Source organism: Hippocampus bargibanti, linkage group LG01, assembly GCF_051943395.1.
Source record: "Hippocampus bargibanti isolate YZ-2025 linkage group LG01, ASM5194339v1, whole genome shotgun sequence".
Taxonomy (NCBI): Eukaryota; Metazoa; Chordata; class Actinopteri; order Syngnathiformes; family Syngnathidae; genus Hippocampus; species Hippocampus bargibanti.
Window position 1 is genome coordinate 10,157,733 of NC_142734.1, and position 25,081 is coordinate 10,182,813.

The 25,081-nt window shown below is 39.4% G+C and overlaps 1 protein-coding gene across 2 annotated transcripts; it reads right to left on the reverse strand.

Annotated features, from left to right (window-relative positions):
• Positions 1-46: 46 nt before the first annotated feature.
• Positions 47-16,440, reverse strand: LOC148903036 (glutaminase kidney isoform, mitochondrial-like). 2 transcript variants are annotated; one of them, XM_088995128.1, is made up of 18 exons: positions 16,156-16,440; positions 15,496-15,577; positions 12,399-12,520; positions 11,475-11,604; positions 10,412-10,491; positions 10,144-10,307; positions 8,542-8,600; positions 6,288-6,320; positions 6,129-6,187; positions 5,988-6,054; positions 5,849-5,899; positions 4,907-5,083; positions 3,567-3,698; positions 3,409-3,501; positions 3,264-3,325; positions 2,259-2,335; positions 1,726-1,789; positions 51-1,602 (listed from the first exon to the last, which is right to left on the reverse strand). In XM_088995128.1, exons 1-18 carry the CDS (start codon positions 16,368-16,370, stop codon positions 1,446-1,448), a joined length of 1,824 nt encoding a protein of 607 aa, XP_088851254.1. In that variant the 5' UTR covers positions 16,371-16,440; the 3' UTR covers positions 51-1,445. The 2 variants fall into 2 exon arrangements, with proteins under 2 accessions (XP_088851244.1, XP_088851254.1); XM_088995118.1 differs by lacking the exon at positions 1,726-1,789 and having other exon boundaries at positions 47-1,675.
• Between the last annotated feature and the right edge of the window lie 8,641 nt (positions 16,441-25,081).

A 25,081-nucleotide genomic window follows, 5' to 3' on the forward strand; every position in this document is an offset into this window, starting at 1 on the left:
TATATATATATATATATATATATATATATATATATATATATATATAAAGGGAAAACCAAGTCCATTTATGTTTTTCTTCATATGGGGTCTTCTGAGTCATACATACTGTTTGGTCCCTCACCCAGGACCTGTTTGCCATGGGTGACCCTGCCAGGGGCATAAAGCCCCAAATATAGCTATATGCCGTGGAATCTTTGTCAAATCCACTCAGTAGAAGTCATTTGAAGTGATTTTACAAATTATGGACACAACTTGTCCAGAGGCGTCGGTTGTCCTTTAAGTCTCCTATTCAGTTAACTCTAGTTTTGAAATACCCTTGTTTGTGCCCATAAATTCCCATGGAAAGTTTTCTTGAAATGTTGCACGTTTCTCGCTCTAATTCTGTGAATAATAAATATAAAACCTCTGATGGCTCGCCTGGCATGCCACGCGTTGATCAGTTCTTCTGGTGCTACTTGGTCATCTAAATACTCTATATTGTTTCTTAAAAGTAGATCACAATTTACATCTTCACATTATCACATATATTGACATGTATTTTTACAAGAACTGAACAACACAAAATTACGTCTTGTGCCACACCTGAACGTTAACCTGAGTCATTTCTTTTAAGAAAAGTTTTTCTTTTTGATTGACATAACAGTATTCCTTATCCTGAGCTTCTTGACATGACATTATTGTTAATAAAAGTATTTGAGTTGCCTGCATTTGAGAGTCACATAATCTGTTTCAGAAACAACACAACACATAAACTCTTACATGTTATATCAATAATAAAATATCCTCCATAGGACAGTGCCATTAAATGTCGTGCAATATTATAGATACTTGCCCATAACTGGCATAGCAATCGTGAACACTGTAAATTAACACATCCGCTGAGCCTGCATGATTTCATGAGCTCCAATGAAAGAGGACTATGAAAATACTGGCACTCATGAAAAATGAATCCAATTCAGTTAATTGAACAAAATTTGCCTTGCTGTGTTTGGATTTGTGTGTTTGTATTATCATATTTGATTGTTATGTCTCTGAAAACTGACGAGAGCAATAAATATTCGAAGGAAGTGACCTTGCAATTCTAATACTTTTGGAGGGGTCTGTATAACCATACCCATTCATATTGACACAGTCTTCAACTTTAAAAAAGGAAGATTGTTTTGGGAATGCAGAGATCACTTTAAGCAGACGAACATGGCCTTCAAGAGATGTTCCCAAATACAATGGAACCTGAATCTCCTGACTGTGAGCCGGCACTAACCACAACTTCCCTAAGCCGCCGCAGAGTTGTTATTGTGTCTCAATAGATCGCGCGAGCGTGCCTCAGATTTTGACAAGTGAATGTGCAAATTGCTCAAACTACATCTAAAATCCTCCTTTACACACTTGTCTGAGTCACCCTGTTTCATTTTAAGTGCCTTATTAATTGAGCCTCGCTCAATCCTTCAATTGATGCCCCCCAGCGTGTCCATGGTGGTCTTCCGGTCCTCTTTGAAGCTCGATGACTGACCGTTGGTGTACGCGAGCTGGTACTGTTGCAGAATGGTGGCGATGACGTGGTGGTCAAACTGCCTGGCGTCATCCAGGGGAGTGTTGCCCCATCTGCCAATAAACGGCAGGCCAGTTGATGGACAGTTATACTGGACTTTCAGACCGACGTTTTTGGGCATCTCCTCTGTTAAATATCACACCAATGATAAAAAATATAAATTGGACACTGCCTACCTGTCTTTGGTATAAGGATTCACTTTACATTCATCAGTGAGGAAGATGACGGCTTCTACATGACCTAAAAGAAAAGGTTTGTGATGACATTTGGACAAAACTGGAAAAAAAGTGTCAACCTAAAGCAGTGATGTCAAACTCCTATTTGTCACAGGCCACATCGTAGTTACGGATTCCTCCTTGGAGGGCCGTTGAATGAATGAATTTTGGGAAAGCATATAAATGTTTCATCATCGCCACATATTATATACATAGCACACAACAAAATAATGAATAACTCGTTATCAAGTTTTTGTGGATTACATGGCACAATTTGAAATTTTGGTTCGGACTTGAACAAGCATCATGGAATTTCACAAGTCAGATTTGCTTTTGCAGGCCAAATAAAATGATGTCGCTGGCTGGATTTGGCCCTTGAATTTAACACATGTGACCTAAAGAGTGTAGCCTGCTTCATGCCAGCTGGAAAGGCTCTAGTTACTATTGACCTGAAGTCCTATAGAGCAAATGGACAGATGGACTACAAGAGTCACCTTCTGCTGCAGCGATGTGGAGAGCTGTACGAGAGTCGTAGTCTCGCTGGTCCATATCCGACGTAGACAGAGCCAACCTGGAAGTCAAGAAATGGGACACTAACATTGAGTATGACATTGACTCTGTGTGAACTCTGTCAGAGAAACAAGATAAGTTTAAAATATAAAAGTGGGAAAATGCACTTTGTCGAATATTTAAAAGAATGCATTAAAAAAAACAAAAAAGACAACTGAAAACTACATTTAGCTTGTAGTTGACGTGCCCATTCCACCATGATGTCCCAGATCCACTGCTGAAAAGGATGCTTTGATCCACTCTTTCATCGAGAACTGCTTCATGTCACAAAGAGGATACAGAAATTGCTGAAGAATGAATGTGTCTTTGTGTTTTATTATTTTATATTATTTGTTATTTAGTTTTTTATTTTGTTTACTTTATGTTACTTCCAGGTTGAGTGAACGCTGGCGCGCGTGGCTGCCGCTGCTCACCCGCAGAAAAAATATCCTGTGACTGTAAAGTGTCCTTGAGAGTTTTTAAAGGTGCTTATAAATTAATCATTTATAAATGAAATGTATTATTATTATTATTATTATTATTATTATTATTATTATTACATTGCCACTCTGATGAACTACACAAAAAAACTAAAACCAATTCTAAAGCTAATAATGAAGCACTAAAAACCTGAAACAAATAGAAAGAACTAGATTTGTGCTGTAAAACTGATTAACACAAAATTAATAAAAGCACGCACGCACACACACACACACACACACACACACACACACACACACACACACACACACACACACACACACACACACACACACAACAAAATAAGAACTAACAATCGTGAAAATTCCCAAACTAGCATAACCCTTGCATATTTTGTGTAAAGTGGTTCATAAATGGTAAATGGGATCTGAAAATAGACATTGCTTTTGAATCCCTTCTGACAAACAGAACTAGTGTTCTTTTCTCCCCAAAAAGAACCCTTCTGATACCTCCTCAGAGCAGAGATGTCACCGCTGTAGGCCGCAAACATCAAGTTTACAACTGCTTTGTTCTAAAGAATGGAGAAGCAAGCATGACAATGATGAGGATGATGATGATGATGGTGGTGATAACCATAGGCTGCTTGGAACTCACTGGTTCATTGCTTAAGCTTCTTCTGGGGTCGTGCTTCTTGGTGAAGTGTCTCAGGTTGTCGTAATTGTGGAAGTTAAAATGAGACACCAGCTCCTAGTCAATCAAATGTTGGAATGGGTCACATTCACTCAAGGCCGGCGGGCAAAAGTGTGATGTACCTGGCAGAAGTGAATGCCTCGCACACTGTTCCCTAGGCGATCCAAAGAGGGAGACCAACACACTATGCCCATGACATTGGGGACCACCAGAAGAACGGCACCGGAAACCCCAGATTTGGCGGGCAAACCCACCTGGAAAGGAAAAACTAACGTCAAAACACCTGTATTTGATTAACTCATTCAATGCCAATCACAAATTTATTCAGGAATTGAAAATATGATGTAGAGCGCCATTCACAAATTTGTTCTGGTTTTGTTTTTTCATGCTTGGGTGCCAATAAAGCGCTGGCCATGGCCTCTGGCAATGGCCTCTGGCAATGTTTTTTTCTTTTCCACAAGAGGGCAGCCTTTCTTTTTTTCCATGTCAGCGCTTTGTTCCAGTTGTTGTGAAAGCCCTATATAAACCGATATGTATGTAATGCATTAGATTTTGGACAGCTGATCTCATTTCAAGCACATAACTCCAGACCCATATAATTTAGGAATTAACTTTTTTTTTTTCCTGATGAAAGAGGAGATTACAGTGAGACCTCAACTTACGAACTTAATTGGTTCCCGGACAGAGTGCGTAAGGCGAAAAGTGTGTATCTCAAAAAAGAAATTCCCATAGGAAGTCATTAAAATGGGAATAATCTGTTCCCGGGTTTCCATAAAATATACTTTTCAACTAAATACGCCTTAAAACTACACACAACATACCTTATTCTATGTATAATAAATGTGCTATTGTATTGTAATGAAAGAAATACACTGCATTGTATCATGAAGTCACTTTATTTGCATTTGTGATGGTCATTGACGGCTTGATGGAATGGCGTTGGAGGTCGAAGGCCAAACAGAATTGCTGTTTGGAAAGAGAGGCACATTACATGAGGACTGTAATTAAAGAAATAAACTGTGCTGTCTAATAAAGTTTTATTTACTTTTTTGATGGTCGTTGATGGCTTATGGAAGGAGAGTCACCTTCCATAAGGACTGTTGATAACTTAACCTCTGGTGCTGTTCGGTCGTGTGCTTCCGCCGAAGATCACTTCGCCAACCGTGGTGGGTGTGTATTATGAAAATAGTGCTTATTATAAGGTTTAATTTTCAGAAATTTGAAGTTTGTAAGACGAAAAGTTTGTAAGATAAGGTGTTTGTAAGTTGAGGTCTCACTGTATAAGGTTTCTAACGCTGTATTGAATGTTTATGTACTCCTAAAACTCTGTGGGTCCTGGAATTCAAGTGACAATGACAAAAACCCTGGCACTGGAGTGGACACATTTTTGCACATGCCTGGCAGTGAATGAGTTAAAAAAATCCCATCTCAAGTAAGTGAGGCTAATGAAAGAGTAACTCACATGGAAGGCAAATTGTCCGGAGAAGTCGTACATCCCGCAGGAATGCATGAGGCTCAACGTGTTCCGAACGGCCTCTGTGCTCAGCACACGGTCACCGGTAATTGGACAAATGCCTCCGTTGGCTAGCGTGGCCGCCATGACGCTACCCGACTCACAGTTCATCTCAATGGCGCACAGCTGCAATGGATAAAACGCCGTTGTGGAGGAATAAATGGGGACTGATTTTGAAAATCAAACTTTTCATCCAACTCGGATATGAAGAAAAAAAACATGAGCGACCTTGAAACAATATACACTGAAAAAAAGGGTTTGTTTAATTCCTCAGTTTCATTTCATCAAGTGGTTACTAAAAAAATGTTTTGGAGCCAGATACTTTTTATGAGGTTGAATATCCATTGACTTAAAGAAATGTATCCAGATCCAGCTAATCTTCTTTTGGGAATCCAATAGACGAAATGAAATTGAGTGAATTCCAGATTGAAAGAAAAATGGGCTAAACCAGTGGTGTCAAAGTCATTCTTTGCCGCGGGCCACATTGTAGTTATGGTTTCCTCTCGAGGGCCGTTATGAATTTGGGGAAGCCATTAGAATGTTTAATCCCCTCCACATATTACATATAGAGCGTACAACAAATCAATGAATAGCTAGTTTCCAAATCTGAAGTCAAGAATAATGACTGTTATTGTGGTTTATATCCAAAAATATGAAATTTTGGTTAGGATTTTAGCTAGCATCATGGAATTTCACCAGTTTGATTTGCTTTCGCGGGCCAAAAAAAAATGAAGCAGCAGGCCGGATTTGGCCCCCGGGCCTTGACTTTGACACCTGTGGTCTAAACTTTTTCTCTGGTTTTAATCCACTGAGCACGCTGCTCTAGATCCTCAAATTAATAGATTTCTTGATTTAATATGCCATCACTACATCAAACGGAAAGATCCTTACCTGGAAGTAGAAGTCAAGAGCATCAATCATGTCAGCGTTATTGGGGAAGCACTACAAGTAAAACATTCTCACATCAGAGTTATCGCTTATTCAAGACATGAGTACTTCATTTGGAAACAAAACTTACACACCAACGTACCTTTTTTTCCTTCAGGTAATAACCGATTGCATAGTTCCGGTCACCTGTCTCTCTCTCAGACTGGAACCTGTGAACATGTTACAGCTAAGAATTCACAAAATAAATAACATTGTTGTTTTTATTTTTATTCCTGATACTCACGTTGCATTGCTGAAACCAACATACTCTTCTCCTGCAGTACGCTTCAAAAACTCCATTACCTGAAAATAAATGTGAGGAGATAACATTGCGGGTCATGGAAAGAAGCCTATTAAATAGTATACACCGTGAATGGAAAAAAAACAACAACTATTTACTCACATAATCGAACCTGTCAGCTTTTTTGGACCCGGGCTGTAATAAAAACGTGAAAAATGATTAACCTGTAGTTATTTTGTAAAAGCAATGATTTAGGAGACTGCTGAGCGGTTGCGCCTTTTTGGCAGCACTAATATGCCAGCACCGTTTTTGATTTGGGAGGAATGTCAGTGACATTTGTCTGTCATCGCTGGACAACTCTGGGGCATCTGTTCTTTTTTTGCGCTCGTAATGGGCAGCATTTTCACAGCCCCGCTTTGTTCAATGGATAGATTGATGCTGTTGGACAGTCTGCGGCTGGATGGATGCATGGCTTGAGGAGCCGGCAATGAGAAGAAAGGATGTCAGCGCAGAGTGCGTATGTAGAACTGTCACGGCTTGGAATTGAAGCGGATTTACGTGGAACAGGGGATGCGACGCAGTCTCTTTTCGTCAATGGATGCTACAGCTTCTTGTTTGCTTTCAACATTTAGCTTGTAGCAGACGTGAAAATTCCACCATGACATCCCTGATACACTAGTGAAAAGGAGGCTTTGAACCACCCCTCTTTCATCTAGTCGAAGTCAAAGTCAGCTTTATTGTCAAATATGCTAATATGCATGACATACAGCACAGATAAAATTAATGTCCTCTCGGACCCAGCGTGCAAGGCACTTATTATGTGTCTAAAAAAAAGACATACAATTGACAACAGACAATACATGTAATTTTTGAATCAAAAGTGAGGTAGTGACATAGGTAAAGTGAAATAGAGTCATATGTAAAGTGACGTAGTGTACTAATGCAAAAACAAAATCTAGAACTGCTTCATACAAAAAAGAGGGTGCAGGAAAAGATTGAAGACTGTTTGTGTCTTCTGTATTGTGTCACTTAATTTGTTATTTCGTTGTTGTTTTGACTTCAAGATGGCGCCACGAGAGTGACTGCCTTTACAGCAGCTTCTGAATTTTGTTTTTCAATTTCTTTCATTTCATCTTCCTTTCAGAACTTTCCTTTCCTTTCCTTACTTTGCTGCTGTGAAATGTAAATTTCTGCACTGCGAGACTAGTAAAGGCTAGTCCAATCCAATCCAATTGATAGTAGCCCGGTAGATGGCACAATTGGCCAATAAAGATGATTCTGAAAGAATCTCCTCACCAAATATAAACATGTTTGAAGCAGGCAAGGGTGCTCCTCCTGCGGACGCTCTGATTGGCCTGAAGGACACACACACCTCACCACCTCCCACTTCCATTAGGCCCTCCCTCACAAGTGACTTCAGTCAGCTGTGAAAGTAAAGTCAATTTCAAACAGGTGGTACACGTCTGCATGCTATGTTTGTCTGTGGCTACAGATAAATGTGACGTCTGTCAAGTCAAACGGTGACGGTTCAAAGTCCAGCGTCTATTTGATCAGTTTCATTTGCACAATTAAGTAACCGAGTTACAGTCCATCTTGCTTTTCAAATATTTTATAGATTGTTTATTCGACTTACAAAAGACTGTGTGAAAAATAAACTGTCATATCTTACTCATATCTTAGTCATATTTTACTTGAAAAACAAACAAGATAAAAAAACATTCATAATGAACAAAAGCTTCAAGGAGTCAAAATGTACCGTATTTTCCAGTGTATAAGGCGCATTTGAGTATAAGGCGCACCCCAATGAATTTTCAAACTTTCTCATATACATATAAGGTGCACCGGAGTACAAGGCAAACCTTCAATGAATGACGAAAAAAAGATACAAATATAATGTACACATATATAAAAGTTTTCCAAAAAAGCTTTCCAGCAGCTCATGTATTTTGTTTTTCTACTTTCATTCCTTTCATCACTTTGCTGCTGTGAAATGTAAATTTCTCCACTGTGAGACTAATAAAGGCATATCCAATCCAATCCAATCCAATCCAAATATAAGGCACACCACATTATAAGGCGCTACTGTAGACATTGGGGTTACACACTACTTCTACAAGTTGAAATGGAGTCGTTGGCCGCTGACAGTAGTTGCAAGACCTGTTGTGGCTCAATATTAGTTCACATATAAGGCGCATCTGCGTATATGTGTCATCTTTTGAAGAAAATCAAGGCTTTTGGGTGCCCCTTATACACCGGGAAATATGTTAATTGGTTTTTAAATATACTATGAGCTACCTCTCTAGTCTCTACAAAGGCGATACTGATCAATATTAACATGCATTGCTGCACATACCAGAAGTTCAAATTCGGGTGTATATTCTAAAATAAAAAGCTGAAAAATCAATGGAATGTTTACCTTTATTAATGAACTGATAACGATAGCTCCAGCATTCACCATTGGATTGTGTGGTTTATCTGCACAAGAAATAAGAGCATGTTATGAACAAATTGCTGACACTCAAAAGGTTTCGCAACCACATATTGGAATCATTCTTCTGGTGTGATGGAATAGTTCACGGTCTAGGATAAAAAGAAGTTGCACAACCTGGTTTGATCGTTTTTGGTTTTGGTACAGTTGAATTTGTTGTGAGTTGACATTATTAAAAGTAATCTCTAAAGAATTGCTGGTCTCTTTCTTCTCAGTAAAGGTCATTGTTTATGACTCAACAAAAAGAATGACATTAGGCAAAAATGACATTCAAGGGAAATTTCCAAGGGGAAAAAAACACTACTGACCAAGAAGAACATAAAGGCTCTAAAAATAAATCTGAATGATTCAAAGGATGTGACTTATTTGGACTGATGACACGAGAGTTTTTTGTTATATCAAATGCAATGCAAAAACAACCTCGTACTAAGAGGTGTTAGTGTGATGGTTTGGGGCTGCGTTGCTTTTTCAGGACTTGAATGATTTGTGTGATTGATGGACCCATGAATCCTGCTTTTACTTCGAAAATCCAAGTGAAAGTGCAGTGGATTCTTCAAAAAAAAAAAAAAAAAATCCAATACGCGCCAGCAATCAGCTTCTCCAATGTCGAAAAATAAATTGTTTCTTCATGAAGATTTTGGAGGGTCTGATTAAAGTCAGAAGCTGAGTCTGATTGAAATGCTGCTGCTTTACCTTAAAGGACAACTGACGTCTCCGGACAAGTTGTGTCCATAATTAGTAAAATGGCTTCCAATGACTTCTACTGAGCGTATTTTACAAAGATTCCACCGCATATAGCTATATTTTACGTTTTAAGACTCGCACTGAATATTCAGGAAGTCTTGTTTTTGAGTTGGTGACGAGTCCGTACGTGACATCATTAAGGACCGCCCTTCACCGTAAAAAAGACGCATTGTATCGGTCCTTCCATCACGTCAATGTATTTTGCTGTACTGGTTTGGTCTGGGGACCTCGTGTTGCACCCAAAAGCCGCCCAGGCCAGAAGAGGGCGTCCAAGTGCCATATAAGGAATTTATCAGCCTGTGTAAACGGAGGTGGCCACAGGATGTCGCCATTTTGTGCCTCTTTTTTGGGTGAGAGATTTTCCCCCAATGTTGCCTCAAAATGGCACAAATAAATTCTTTAATCGATTGCAAACATGTATGCGTTCCTCTTCAGAAATATTTGAATCATATTCATAACTGGATGTGTAACAAAAAAGCATATTCTCCGAATCTGAAGCCATTGTTTTGATTCATTGCAATGCAAGATGTCTTGTCGTGACATCACAAACTGGGGGCGAGACTTTCTGAAAATGCCCAATTCGCAGCTCAATTTTTTGCAGATTTTGGACACTTTAAGTCATTTTTATTGGTGTTTTGCATTTGACTAAAAATATCATACTGCGTGTTTTGGGTATTTTAGATGCTATAAAACGTTTTTCTGGTGTCAATTAAAAACCAAAAAAGTGACGTCGGTTGTCCTTTAAAAGGCAGCTCATGCTCGAAAACACTCCTGTAGCTCGTTTACCTTCCTCATTCAACGAAAGGTTGTTGAACCTGAATCCACTAGGCTCTTTGCCCACAAACTGGTGGACGTGTTCACTGCCCAATTCGTGCACAGCGATGGCGTACTCCAGTGGCTTGACACACGACTGCAGACAGAAGGGAAGCTTGGTGTCACCCAATGAGTGCCTGCACAGCACGGGCAGATGAATGGAGGAATGTGGACAGAATGAGATGGCGCAGATGATGAAGGATGTCACAGTGGAACATTGCATTGACATGAGGATGCTTACCTTTGTCCATCAACGGTACACAGAGATACTCCCCAAATGTCAGCACTGAATTTTGCAAGTTGAGGAATGTAATCAGCCACCTGCATGAAGACACAAACAATGAATAACAGTGTGGGTGCGTGTGTGTTTTACCTCCTGTTCTGATTTATAATTGTATCTGTGGTTTTATTTATGTCCCTGTTTTGTAAAGTGTCCTTGATAGCTTTGAATGGTACTTATCAATAAAATGTATAAGAACAACAACAACAACAACAACAATAAATATAATAATAATACAGTAAAGTCTCGTTATATTGATATTCTCGGGAGTCCGAAAAAATATCGATATAACCGGGACTATCGATATATCCGATCCTGTGCGCATGTAATTTTCTCCTTGCGTTCATGGAAATAGTATCGTAATAAGCAGTACTATCGATATAACCGATATCGATATAACGAGACTTTACTGTAATAATAATAATAATAATAAAATAGCAATAATAATAAAAATAAAATAGCAATAATAATATTAATGATAATAACAATACTACTACTACTACTACTACTACTACTACTACTATAATAATAATAATAATAATAAAAATAACTATTATATTATAATATTCTATAATAATAATAATAATAATAATAATAATAATAATAATAGTTATTATGGCAGTGGTGGTGGTGGGGGCCGTTTGTCTACACTCTACAGTCTACAAAGTATGTAGGGAAGGGGAATTGTGCATGGAAGCTATTTATTTATTTATTTATTTATTTATTTTTGAGATTTACACTTTATTATGTTTTCACAGGTCCATGCAGTCAATGAAAATACCAAAAATATACAGCTTCAACATCCATTATTACGTGGGAATAGTTCCATTTTAAAATAATCAAAACTAGGTGAGAAATACAAAACATGTAAGGACTTTTTTATTTATTTTTATGCACATTAATCAAATGTGGATGTCCCATTACTGTATATTGTTTGATGCTCTTTCATTTACAAACATCAGTGGAATGGAGATCTTGGTCGAGGTATCATTTTAGTAAATATCATCGTGCATCTGTGACTTACTTGTCCCCCATCTTGTTTTTGTGCACTGTCATATATGACTTCAATTTTCTGAGTGAACGCTTGAAAGTCTGGGATGATGAACATTTTTCGGAAGGCCTTTGTTAGCAGCACGATGTTGTTACCTACGCACCTATAGGAGAATGACAGATTTGTACTCATAAAAAAAACACCAATGTAGAAAAAAAAGCAACAAATTACTCTTATTTTAAATCAGTGATGCAACGATTCTAAATCTAGACTCGTTGTTTTTTCTCTAGCACATCTAGTTCTCATAAATATAGTAATAATAATCATCATCATTATTATCATCATCATCATCATCATCATCTATTTAAGACATCCAATGAGATTTTAGTGTGAGTTTAGGGGCATCTGAAAAAATTGAGACGGTTTGCATTATTCATCTGGTCATTTTCAGAAGTAAAATAGTCTCTCTCTCTCTCTCTCTAATCACTTTTTAGTGAGTCTCTGAAGGACAACATGAAAAATACAAGTCCATACAAGACTTTCTTTCCATTTGCTACGAACCAATCTGTTGGAGTATTGAACTATTGAGCCAGTTATGTAATGGAGGTCAGCCTTTCCCAGTCCTTGAGCACACTCAACTTTCCTGCTGCAATGCTTGGATTGCATGTGCACATGTGAAAAGGGTCTGGTGACAGCTGTCGCCTCAGAAAGGCCTGCCTATCTTGGCCAGTCTCTGCTACGAAGCACTGAAGTACTTTCTAAATATAGGCTTCAAAATCTAGAAAGCCCCTCTCCTTCACTCATCCTTTCAAATTTTCATTTCTTCCACAGGCTTGTCCTCTGAATGATTGACGGGTCCAAAAAAGGTGGATCAAAAAGGGTTAATTTTGAGTTTGGGGTCTCACTAGGAGCACTTAACCGTGTTGCAGCATACTGTACGTGAGACGTTTCAAATACCTTCTAAAAAGCGTCTTGTCCATCATGACAGGCCCCAGTGAGTCAAGTGTGAATTGGCGAATCTGACGCATACAGTCACGCAGTCGGGGGTCAGTAGTCCACAGACCTGTTTTTCTCAAAGCCTGTATACATACAACACAGTTGGGTGATCTTGTTAATACAAATGGAGGAGGGCAGGGGTGGGGGAGAAGATTGCTGATGTCTAGGAACCTTCAGCGTCCCCGTGGATGTCAAACGTGGAATACACATTTAGGAGCAAGTGTGGGAAGAACAAGCAGGACAGCAACGAGATAAGAATTGTGTCTGGTTTGAAGGCCATCACATGCATGACTCCTCACTTGTAGGACCTATCGGGTGCCTCATAAAAGGCTTATGACAGATTTGGATATATTCCATATTGACTTTTGATTTCATTTAATTACAGTTTTATTTATTTTGTGGAGCACATTTATTTTTTTTAAAATTCTTCATTTGGGATTTTAAGATTATAAAATAATGCACACATTCACATTATGAGATGCTATGTTTATCAGCATCATTGGTTTGTCTATGAGCAAAAGTTAGTTTGTGTTGGTGTCAAAAAGACCAAGAGTTCTTCACATCCAACATATCTATTCATCCCTTCTCTATAAATTCTTATTCCGGCATGCGCAGGGATGGGCTATTAATCAAATGGTAGTCTTAATTTTAATTTTAGCTACTCACCATCTTAAAATATTATAGTAGATAACAAATATGAATTTGCTAAATTACATGGTGAATTGCAAGCTCCTAATGTTGAGGTACCCTGAATGCACCCTGAAGTGTTGTTCTCCAGGCATGAACAGCGTCACCTTTCCTCCAAGTTTAAAGATGGCGTGCTATCATTTCAATGTATTCTTACTTTACTTTGCCATTATTACAATTTTTGGCTGTCCTTTCAAAGTGTATTTAAAATTGAATCATCCCAGTAAATCACAAGATTTTGGGAAATAAAAAGGCAACAAAAGAAAATAAACAAATAAATAAATACATTTAAGATAAAAGATTCTTATTCAGCAAATTAAAATATGTGCAATGATGCTAGACATCCATGTTTTGGATGTATCGAAATTAAAATGTAAGTGTCTTGAATGTTGCACAATGTCATGTGCATTGGGGTACGTAGGGTCTGGTGACAGCTTGACAGCTAAATCATGTGCACACTTCATAGCTACGTAAAATGTGTCATAACTTGCAAACATTCCATTATGCTGGTACAACACGTGGAGTTTACTTGTCTACTGTGTAAATGTTAATGCAGTAACAGATTGAAAAGGAGAAAAACAAATATCTCTGACTATACAAACAACGATCCAGGCGGTTTGCTGTGCTCAATTCCACCTTGTTCTACAATCTCTTTTTACCTGAGTCACTTCTACAAACACAGCTAATCATCCGAAGAATACAAAGCAAGTCTGAGGTGTGCATAAGGGTCACTTCTATGAGGTATGCAACCTGTTCCATTAAGTTGCCATAGACACAGAGTTCACCAGATGTCTTTATGTGATGTGACCAACAAAGTCACAAAAGTCATAATAGTTTGGGTAATAATGTGACCAGATGTCTACATGAGACTTCTATAGGCTTCTTATACTCTTTGGCATTCGACTCAGTATGATTGCGACTTGATCTTGGCTTTTCTCCCTCATGCTTTCTATTTTTGTGACTGCTTTATTTCCTGTATACGATAGCTGTCCATGTTAAGCGCTTTGTTATAGCTTCAGCTATTGTTGAAGCGCGAAATCAATATGTATTGTATTGTATAAAAACTGATATCGTAATCTAAGGCCTTGAATCCAATGCATACATTGTCAAGTGATTTGAGAGTGAAACAAGATAGTACAGCATCAGTAAACTCATAGTGGACCAAAATAGAAGTATATCAAGCTGTATTAGCCCCAACATGAATGTAGTTCAGAACTGTCCAGCATGTATATTTTTTATATATTATTATTATTTCAATGGAAAAAGAGATCAACCTATGTTGTATTGATGTCCTTTACCTGTAGGTCACAGCCATGATTGCTTTTACATGGGAAAAAAATCTTGGGACACCAGATGACTTTTGATTCAACTGGAGGCATGTGTTTCCTGAGGTTTGCTAGCACAAATGTCAGAGTGATGTTTCAGAACCACAAGTGGAGCTGCATTGTTGGTAGAGAGATGCAGAATGTCCATGACTACTAGCTGCTCAAGTTGAAGATGAGGAGAGAAGAGCGTCGGTACAGAGTGCAGATGTGGCATGTATTTGGAATTGATAGTCGCAGCTTGGAACTGAAATGTAATTTTTTTTTCGTCAAGGACTGCTACAACTTCCTGTTGAATTTAGCTCATAGTGAATGTGCGCATTTTGAGCATGACGTATATGATCCATTGGTGGAACGAAAGACACTTTGATTTGCTCCTCTTTCATCTCAAACTGTTTTAAACAGCAAAGCATATGAAGGAAAAGTGATTTTTAGGGATGCACAGCTGCCTGTGTTTGATGATATGTATATTATTTTATTTTGCATACCTGTCAACTTATACGTTTTCACCATATGGTATGTGTTTTTTCATCATTTCAAATAATGTACGGCGTACTACAACTTTTATACGGGGAAAAAAATTGTGAACCGATCGTAGAAAGACCATTTTGGCTCAAATCCAGTTTGTCTCAACTGCTGGTAGCCAACGACAATGCTGCCACAGATCGGCAGTATTGTCAGGGCAAACCAACAAAAGTACTCCTCAGTCTTGATTTTTTTTTTTTATCACTGCATACGGTTGGATTGATAAAAGCATAATGTGCACATTCGCGGTAAGCTGTCTGCATTTCCGCTTGGTTTAGCATTTTTTTAGCATTTCAAATAATGTACGGCGTACAACTTTTATAGATGAATTGTAATAATTTCTAAGGGCAGCTATTAGCCATGGTTGACAGGTATGATTCTGTTCACTGTTTTGTTTAGCGCTTTGATACAGCTGCAGATGTTGTACAAGTGTGATATAAATCAGGATGTATTGTATTATATGACGGAAGGCCTAACCGTAAGTAACCCGGGCAATGTGAGCGGTGCTGGTTGTGTCAACTCACTGATATGAACTGTGACATGGGGATCATATCCCTGCCGTCTGTGATTGTGTAGAAAAGTAAGTCTTCCATACTAGACATCAACCTAAAAACACACCACAAAACAAAATATAGTCAAGTCAAAGTCAGCTTTACTGTCAAATATGCTAATATGCATGACATACAGGTTCGATGAAATTAATGTCCTCTCGGACGCAGCGTGCAAGGCACTTATTATGTGGCTAAAAAAAGACAGACAATACGTGTAATTTCTGAATGTAAAGTGAGTTAGTGTCGTATGTAAAGTGAGGTACTGACGTATGTAAAGTGAGGTACTGACGTCTGTAAAGTGACGTAGTGTAGTAATGCAAAAACAACAACAAAAAGGCGCACACACACAAACACACAAACACACGCACGCACGCACACACACACACACACACACACACACACACACACACGCACACGCACACGCACACACACACACGCACGCACGCACACACACACACACACACACACACACACACACGCACACACACACACACACACACGTACACACACACACACACACACACACACACACACACACACACACACACACACATCAGACGGAGAAATGACATATTGGCTTCCATTCATGTTGCATTTGTAAACACACAATTGTAGTGAGTTGCGAGGACCTACTTGCCATGTCCTTGCTCCACATCAGGACCGGTCTCGTGATGAATAAGGGCTCTTTGGGTATGAGGTGGTGTCATGAGCCGGCAAGGATGAAAAGGGGCTTGCTGCGTCCTGGAATGAATATTGCTGTCAGCTCCAATTCTATGTGTGACTCCTGCGTTTTTAAATAGATGCAAGACTCCTGCGTTGGCTGTTCTCAGAGCTTTCAAGCAATGCATTGTGATCAGTAAGACCCAATACTTGATAATTGCAAAGAGTAATAATTTGCTCCCCCTCCAATGGGTGCTCGAGACAACTGTGAAGAGTACTTTAGGGCGTTCACAGTTAGTAGCAGCTGCTCTTTCAACTCCATGCTGGTGTAAGGGGGCGGGGTCACGCTGCCCAATGGCTGAGATGCCAGTGCAAATAAACAACGGCAGCTGCTGAGACTGAACGGGGTATTATTTGAGCTACTGTTCATGATCCGGATCTGTCAAATGTTACGGTTGCAGTTTCATTCAGTGGAAAGTTTGACACCAAACAAAAGTAGGAAACATTCCATCTATACAATTCGCATAACATTTACAATATCTCACTTTTTAGACAGGTGTGGATCAGTTAAATTTCCCAAGTTCAATTTACAGTCAACTTTTTGGTCAAATGTGCTCTTTGTGCAACTGCAGAAAAGAGAAAAGCCGCTTCGGATGCCTGCGCAGCAATCAACAGAACAGTTAAAATAAAATGACAAAAAAACAACACATTAAACATAGACAGTCATGCAATCTTAACTCATTTTTCTGCACACCTTTTGTTGTTTCAAGCACTTATGGATAATAGAGGAGAGAATCAAAATGTCCTTTCACCGGTGTATCAGATATGTCATCCTGATAATCGATAATGTCTCCTATATGCAAAGTTTGAGAGCAAACATGAAGCTGTAGCATCTAAAAACCGCTTCAATTCCAAGCCGCGACAGTTCTACATATGCATTTGCGATCTGTGGTGACGCTCCTTCCTTCTCGTCGTCAGCTTCAGAAGTCATCCTTCCATCCAGCCGCAGACTGTCAAACAGCACCAACCTTGCTGCTGAACAAAGTTTGAAAAATGCTGCTATTTTTTTCCATGTTGCACTTGACAAAACTCCATATACAGTAAAGTCTCGTTATATCGATATCGGATATATCGATAGTCCCGGTTATATCGATACTATTTCTATGCACGCACGGAGAAATTTACATGCAAACTGGGTCGGATATATCAATAGTCCCGGTTATATCGATATTTTTTCGGACTCCCTTGAATATCGATATAAACGAGACTTTACTGTATTTAAAAAGAATGTATACTGTACGACTAGAATGAATACTAAAACAAATGAGAAAATAAACATTTCTAAAAAAATATATAAATAAATAACTACAGCCAGAAACTTCCTCCAGAAATTAATACATAGACATGACATTGATAATTTCCTCCACTTTTATCCCAGGCCCAGCAGAAGCAAACCACCCACCTTATGCTGATGCTTCTCTGTATGGCTCATTTGCCAATGTCTAGTGTTGCGTTTACGCTAAACATAGCTTTCAGAATCGGCCCGAAAATGCTTAAAACTTGATTTTATCGAGCCCACATCCATTTTCTCAAGCGTTTGTCAGCTTGAGTCAAACTTCACGCGGCTTTAACCGAAGACTGGGGGCGGAGAATTGAGGACCAAAACCAGCCGGATGCCATTTTCTTGTTAGGAGAACGGGCTGCTTCGTGAACGACACATAACTCATTGTGGCAGCTCCATGTGTATCCTGAAAAATAGTTTGTATGCCAAGGTAAAATTTTCGTAAATTTAACGTTCGTAAACCGAAAAGTTCGTAAACCAAGGGGTTCATAAACTGATTTTTACTGTATTGGGAATTGGGGGGAAATTTTGGAGAATACGAATGTGAGCATGCAGAGAACACTCCCTCTTTACACAGGAAGCCTGGAGGCGAGAACATGAATGTCAGAAAAGTGACTATTCTACCAATGCTCAATACAATACACAGTATTACTAGTATGTAAACTCTATGAAATTTATATTAGGAGGACTCTGCGATGAGAAGAAAGGAGCGTCAGCACAGAGCGCAGATGCATATGTGGAACTGTCACGGCTTGGAATGGAAGTGGATTTACATGGGACAAGTGATGTGAGACAGTCTCTTTTTGTCAATGGATGCTACTGCTTTGTGTTTGATTTCAACATTTAGTTTGTAGTAGACGTGCACATTTCACCACGACATCCCTGATCCACTGGTGAAAAGGACACTTTGATCATCTTCTCTTTCATCGAGAACTGCTTCATGTAACAAAGAGCATACAGAAAGTGCTTAAAATTGAATGACTGTGTCGTTTGAGTTGTGTCACATTGTTTAGTTATTTTTTTTTTTACTTCAAGTGGCGCCACGAGAGTTGCTGCCTTCACAGCAGCTCATGTATTTTGTTTTTCTACTTCTTTCTTTCCTTTCCTCTTTCTTTCATAATTTTGCTGCTGTGAAATGTACATTTATCCACCCCGAGACTAATAAAGGCTAATTCAATCCAATTTTAGGTCATCAACATACTAGAAAAATTTTTATGATACACCATAGAACAATTTGACTGCAAACTGCAACGACATGAAGAATAAACATTTTAACAGGATATTAACTTGTCAGTGTACATGTGCTGCAGTCACATGCAGTCGAGAGACTTGATGGTGAGTTGACTTGAGGGAACATTAATCCATTCCCCCTCTAGGCAGCGCCCTCACTCCAGTCCCGAGCAGCTCTCTTGGCCCCTTTCCTGAGAGGATACTTCACATTCATGTGTCTGAGATTCTTCCTCTAGTGCAGGGGTCACCAACGTTTCGAAGTAAAAAGTCACTTCTCAGAAACCCGATTAATGCGAAGGGCTACCCGTTACACACTTCTGAAAATATATTTAATTTGCTTTTAGGACTGTAAAAATTATGAATTTATAATTAATAATATTCATGTATGTGATGATACTGATCACATTGCTTTCACACCAAAATTAGGAAACAAATAGTGTACAATATATTATTTCTCTTCCCGTATTAACACTTTCAAAATTGTACAGCATTCCTAGGAAATCACAATGTGCCTTCACTGCAGAGCTATTTTTTAGCAGGGCCACAGGCTACTCGTGCATTCCTTGCAGGTTACCTGCTATCCCTAGGAATCACAATGCTCCAAATACGCAAGCTGGCATATCAGAATCAGAAAGAATCAGAATCAGAAAGCCTTTAATAGTCCCACAATGAGGAAATTTGCATATGATTTGTCTTGAATTGAACCACCTCGTGTTATGTTTGAATTCAGACACACACACACACACACACACACACACAATTTTCCACAACAGTGGGAAGTCAAACTTTTTACTGCCATAAAAGGTAAGTTATATCATATGCTAGACACTGAGAAAGAAAATACATAGTCAAAGTCAAAGTCAAAGTCAAAGTCAGCTTTATTGTCAAATATGCTAATATGCATGACATACAGCACAGATGAAATTAATGTCCTCTCGGACCCAGCGTGTAAGGCACTAATAACGTGGCTAAAAAGACATACAATTGACAACAGACAATACCTGTAATTTCTGAATGTAAAGTGAGGTAGTGTCGTATGTAAAGTACCGTAGTGACTTATGTAAAGTGAGGTAGTGACGTATATAAAGTGACGTAATGTAGTAATGCAAAAACAAACAACAAGAAAGGGTTGAAGTGGTTGAAGTGAGGTCTTGGAGAAAACAATGAGAAGAACAAAAAACAGAGTTCAGGATGATAGTACAGCGTGTTCTCAGAGTTCGGTGAGTGTGGCAGTGGGAAGGGGCAGGGTGGGCAGGGCTGGGAGGGAGTTGAGTCTCCGAACTGCCTGGTGGCAGAAACTGTCCTTGAGCCTGCTGGTCTTGGCTCGGAGACTCCGCAGTCTCCTACCCGATGGCAGCAGACTGAAGAGGCTGTGGGAGGGGTGGGTGGGATCGCCAGCGATCCTGATGGCTCTGCGGGTGAGGCGGGTGTTGTAAATGTCCTGAAGGGGGGGGGGGGCACCGATGATCTTCTCAGCTGTCCTCACGATGCGCTGCAGAGTCTTACGGCAGGACACGGCTGGTCAGGATGCTCTCGATGGTACCGCGGTAGAACGAGGTCGTGAATAGTGAATTGATAATTTCAGGACGACTCAAAACAAGAACCACAAATAGTTTTACTGTTTGAATAAAGCATGGCATGATTTCTTAAAATGCATAATTATAGCTACTTGCTTAGTTTACTGAACAGAAAAAAATATATAGAATTTTATTGTGGTTTTGAGGCAAATTCAATTTGAGGAATCCCCATTGCTCTTTAGATAGCTCAATGAAGGAGACAAAGTTTATGCTAAATACATCACGAAAATACTTAGCTACAACACATTGGTCAAAAAATGTATGCTAGAAATTAAAAGGCATGTTTCATGGACTTTTTGCAAATAAAATAGAAAAAAACAACTCATTCACTGCCATTCCCGAATGTATTCAGGAATTGAAATGCAAGTAGCGGCACTCCCGAATTTGTTTGTTTTTGGTTTTTCTTGCAGGGATTGCAGATAAAGCACTGGTCAGACCTCCGGCAATGTTTTTGCCTTCCACAAGGGGGCAGCATTTCCCTTTTTTCGCGCTTTTTTCAGCTGCAGCTGTTATTAATGCGCTATATAAACCAACAAGTATGTATTGCATTGTATTTTGGACTGCCGCCCTCATTTCAAGCTGCATTGAATATTTATATAGTCCTAAAACTCAATATTCTGTATGTCCTGGAATTTGGAACTCCGGTGGCAAAAACTCTGGCACTGGAGTGGACACCTTTATGCAAGTCTGGCAGTGAATGAGTTCATGGAAAAAAAGAGGAAAAGAAGAACCGGAAATTTTGAATTAAATTTCCCTGCATTATACCACAAACCTCAACAATAATCCTTAGTACTATCATCATCATTGCCTAACTTGTTAAAGTTGACAATGCTCACTGCAATTAGAATTCCACAAGATTATGTCATGTGGTGACGAGTGATTCAATTTGCCTTAATGCACAGGACCTAATGAGGCTTTTTGGACCTGTGGCGAGTGTCTCCCAGTAGCCTCTGCGTACCGCATCGGCTGGTTTTTCAGGTGAAAATGTTTTCCATTCCTGGGCCAGTGAATACTACCTTTGTCCCTTCATCCTGCATCTTGTGTGAGAAAGCCCCCCTCGCTACACTCACCAGGACTGCACAAACTTAACCTCTTCCCCCTACACCTCACACAGGAAAAGGAGCATACCGGGCCCGAGGCTTTGATTCAGGCGCAATGAAGTGAGGACTGGGTGAAGACTTGCGTTCATGGCCGCAGCCAAAGTTGGGCATTTGGCTAAAGTATCGGGTTTGTTATCCCAATATAACATGTATTGGATAACATTCACTGTCACACTATAAACTGCATTTGGGAACCTTATAATAATAATAATAATACATTTTATTTCAAGCGCCTTTCAAAACACCCAAGGACACTTTACAATAAAAACAATAAAACAAAGCACATAACAATAAAACCATAAGTAAAATGATACATAATAAAATAGCAGATAGAACTATAAATTGAAAGCAATTTTAAACAAGTGGGTTTTGAGGTGAGCCTTGAAAATAGGGAGGGATTGCGGATGTTGGGTGGAAGAGAATTCGAGAGTTTGGGAGCAGAGCGGCTGAAAGCTCTGCATCCCATCGTGGTGAGACGGGCAGAGGGCACATAGAGGTGAAGGGAGGATGAAGATCTGAGGGACCGAGAGGGAACAGAGATTTGAAGCAGGTCAGAAAGATAGGGAGGGGAAAGGTTATGGATGGCTTTGAATGTAAACAGAAGTATTTTAAATTCGATACGATGTTTAACAGGTAGCCAGTGGAATTGCTGGAGGACAGGGGTGATGTGGTGAAAGGAGGGGGTTCTAGTGATGATCCGGGCTGAAGAATTTTGGACGAGTCGGAGTTTATGGAGAAATTTCTGATTGATACCGAAGAGAAGTGCGTTGCAATAATCGATGCGGGAGGTGACGAGACTGTGGATAAGGATAGCAGTGGTGTGAGGGGTGAGCGAGGGACGGAGACGGTTAATATTACGGAGGTGGAAATAAGAAGACCGAGTTATGTTATTTATATGAGACTGAAAAGATAGTGAGCTATCGAGGATGACACCCAGGCTCTTGACCTGAGGGGAGGGGGACACGGTTGAACTGTCAATGGTGAGAGAGAAACTGTTAGTTTTGGATTGGATTGGATTGGATTTGCCTTTATTATTTAGTATGGTTTGTGGAGGGTGGATTTGGTACCGACAAGGAGAAGTTCGGTTTTGTCACTGTTAAGCTTGAGAAAGTTATGGGAAAGCCAGGATTTAATTTCTGTGAGGCAAAGTGAGAGGGATGAAGGTGAAAGAGTGGCGTCGGGTTTGCTGGAGAGGTAGAGTTGGGTGTCATCCGCGAAGCAGTGAAAGTGAATGCCAAACTTACGGAAAATATTGCCAAGAGGAAGTAGGTAGATAATAAAGAGAAGTGGCCCCAGGACAGAACCTTGAGGCACACCAGAGGACACAGGAGAGGGGCAGCATTTCCCTTTTTTCCAAGTTAGCGCTTTGTTCCAGGCTCAGTTGTTGTTAAAACGCTATATAAACCAATATGTATGTATTGCATTGCATTTCGGATTGCCGCCCTCATTTCAAGCTTATATAACTCCAGAACGATCTAATTTAGGATTTTTTTTCCTGATGAAAGAAGAGAGTCTAAGGCAGGGGTCGGGAACCTTTTTGACTAAGAGAGCCATAAAAGTAAAGTATTTAGAAATGTTTTTCAGCGAGAGCCACACGCACGCGCGCGCACATACAAACGCTCGCGTGCAGTGTGCGCGTGCGCACACACACACACACGCGCACGCGCGCGGCCACTTTTCAACAAAATATCAGAATGTATTATTTAAAATAACTTTGTGATAGTACTCACCGTTAACATGGATGGTTTTCCGTTCCTCGTGTTTGGTAAAAATCCAGTCATAGGTTCCCGACCCCTGGTCTAAGGTTTCTTACGTTGCATTGAATGTTTATGTAGCCCAAAATCTCAACATTCTGTGGGTCCTGGAATTTGAGTGACAATGACAAACCCTGGCCCTGGAGTGGACACATTTTTGCACGTCTGGTGATGAATGTGTTAATAACACAGCCAGGCACAACTCTAAGTAAAAAGAAATGCTTAGAATTCTGAGGTATGAAGAGCTTTTTGTGTCATTTGTCTTTTTAGATATGATTTCAACAAATCTTCCATTGATAAAAGGACAACCAATCCATTTTTTTGTTTCCTAACTGACATCAGAAAAAACTTTTTATAGCATCTAAAATACGCAAAACACGCAGGCTGATATTTTTAGTTAAATGCAAAACACCAATAAAAGAGTTACAGTGTCCCAAAACTACTTCAAAATGCCCTCGGAGATGGCATGATGGAGTCCCGCCCCCTTGTTTGTGACATCACGCTAGGACGTCTTGCTTTGCTCTAGAATCAAAACAATGGCTTCAGATTCGGAGAAGATGCTTTCTTGTTACTCATCCAGTTATGAATATGATTCGAATAGTTCTGAAGAGGAAAGCATACATTTTTGTAATCGATTAAAGAAGTCCTCCCGTATCAATTCGAGCCGTCAGGACTCCAATGTAGCGTCCCAGAAAATGCACAAGATGTCGCCCAAGCTCCGTTGGAAATGGGCTGATTTGTCTGCTGGGAATTTGTATCAACTATTATCAAATAGTAGTCTTTCACGTTATTTATGTGTTTTCCTTCTAATTTCACCATCAACACGGCACGTTTTCACTTTGATTGGCTGTTCACTACCAAATCAATACATTGGACACAATTAGACTATGAGACAGTGCACAAAAAAGGTAATGTAAATAAAATATAATTCAAATTAAGGTCCACAAAATGTTGTTTCTGCTTGATTAGGAGGGTGATGGGTATTGTTCTGGTTAGGTTTGACTTTTTTTCATGAAAAACTGGCTGTGGATTGTATGATAAACAATGACACAAGCACCCATGCACTGCCCCACCACTGAAAATTTTCTGTTGACGCACCTCCATATGGCCGTGCCATAACGGGAAACCCATTTGTAACAATTGGCCCAGGCCAACTCATCACAGTAAAAACAGAGAACATAAAATCAGCAACTTCAGTACTCCTGGAACGCCCATCCATTCATTTTCCAATGCACTTGTCCTCATCAGGGTCGTGGGTTAAAGGAACCAGAAGCACAATCAGAATCAGAATCAGAATCATCTTTATTGCCAAGTATGTAGAACACACAAGGAATTTGTTTCCGGTAGAACACGCTGCACTAGTATCGTCGTCAAAAAAAAAAAAAAAAACCTGCTAAAACAAAGTGTAAAGAACATTGGAAAGAAACAACGGCCAGGACTAAAGTGGACTGACAGAAAGCATAACAATACACAGGCATCGTCCTTCCTGTTGGAGCAGCACCTAAATACCAACCAAGAAAGATTGCCAATGGGTGCACCACATTGAATGATCAGCCCACCAACTCACCAAGACAGACCATGGATCCATCTAAAAAGGCTAAAAAGCCTTACATGCAGGCCAAATCCCAAAACATGATGTTGCATATGCCTAAATGTGCTACAGCTAATTTACATCTTGTAGTCCTCTGCAGGAAAAATATTTTATTCAAGTAGATAACCATTTTATACTAAAGGCATATATGTTAAGTTTCAGAAATCATAAATAGGGAGATTTTATATGAATAATATAATATAATATAATATAATATAATATAATATAATATAATATAATATAATATAATATAATATAATATAAATTTAAAAAAAGTACAAATTAGTAATTAGTATAATAATAAA

Coding starts and splice junctions, on each gene's coding strand:
- LOC148903036 (XM_088995118.1), bottom strand. CDS start 16,370: ATGCATTGCTTGAAAGCTCTGAGAACAGCCAACGCAGGAGTCTTGCAT. Junction 5,900..5,987: donor ATTACCTGAAGGAAAAAAAG/GTACGTTGGTGT, acceptor TTTTACTTGTAG/TGCTTCCCCAATAACGCTGA. Junction 3,326..3,408: donor GAAGCTTAAGCAATGAACCA/GTGAGTTCCAAG, acceptor TCCATTCTTTAG/AACAAAGCAGTTGTAAACTT.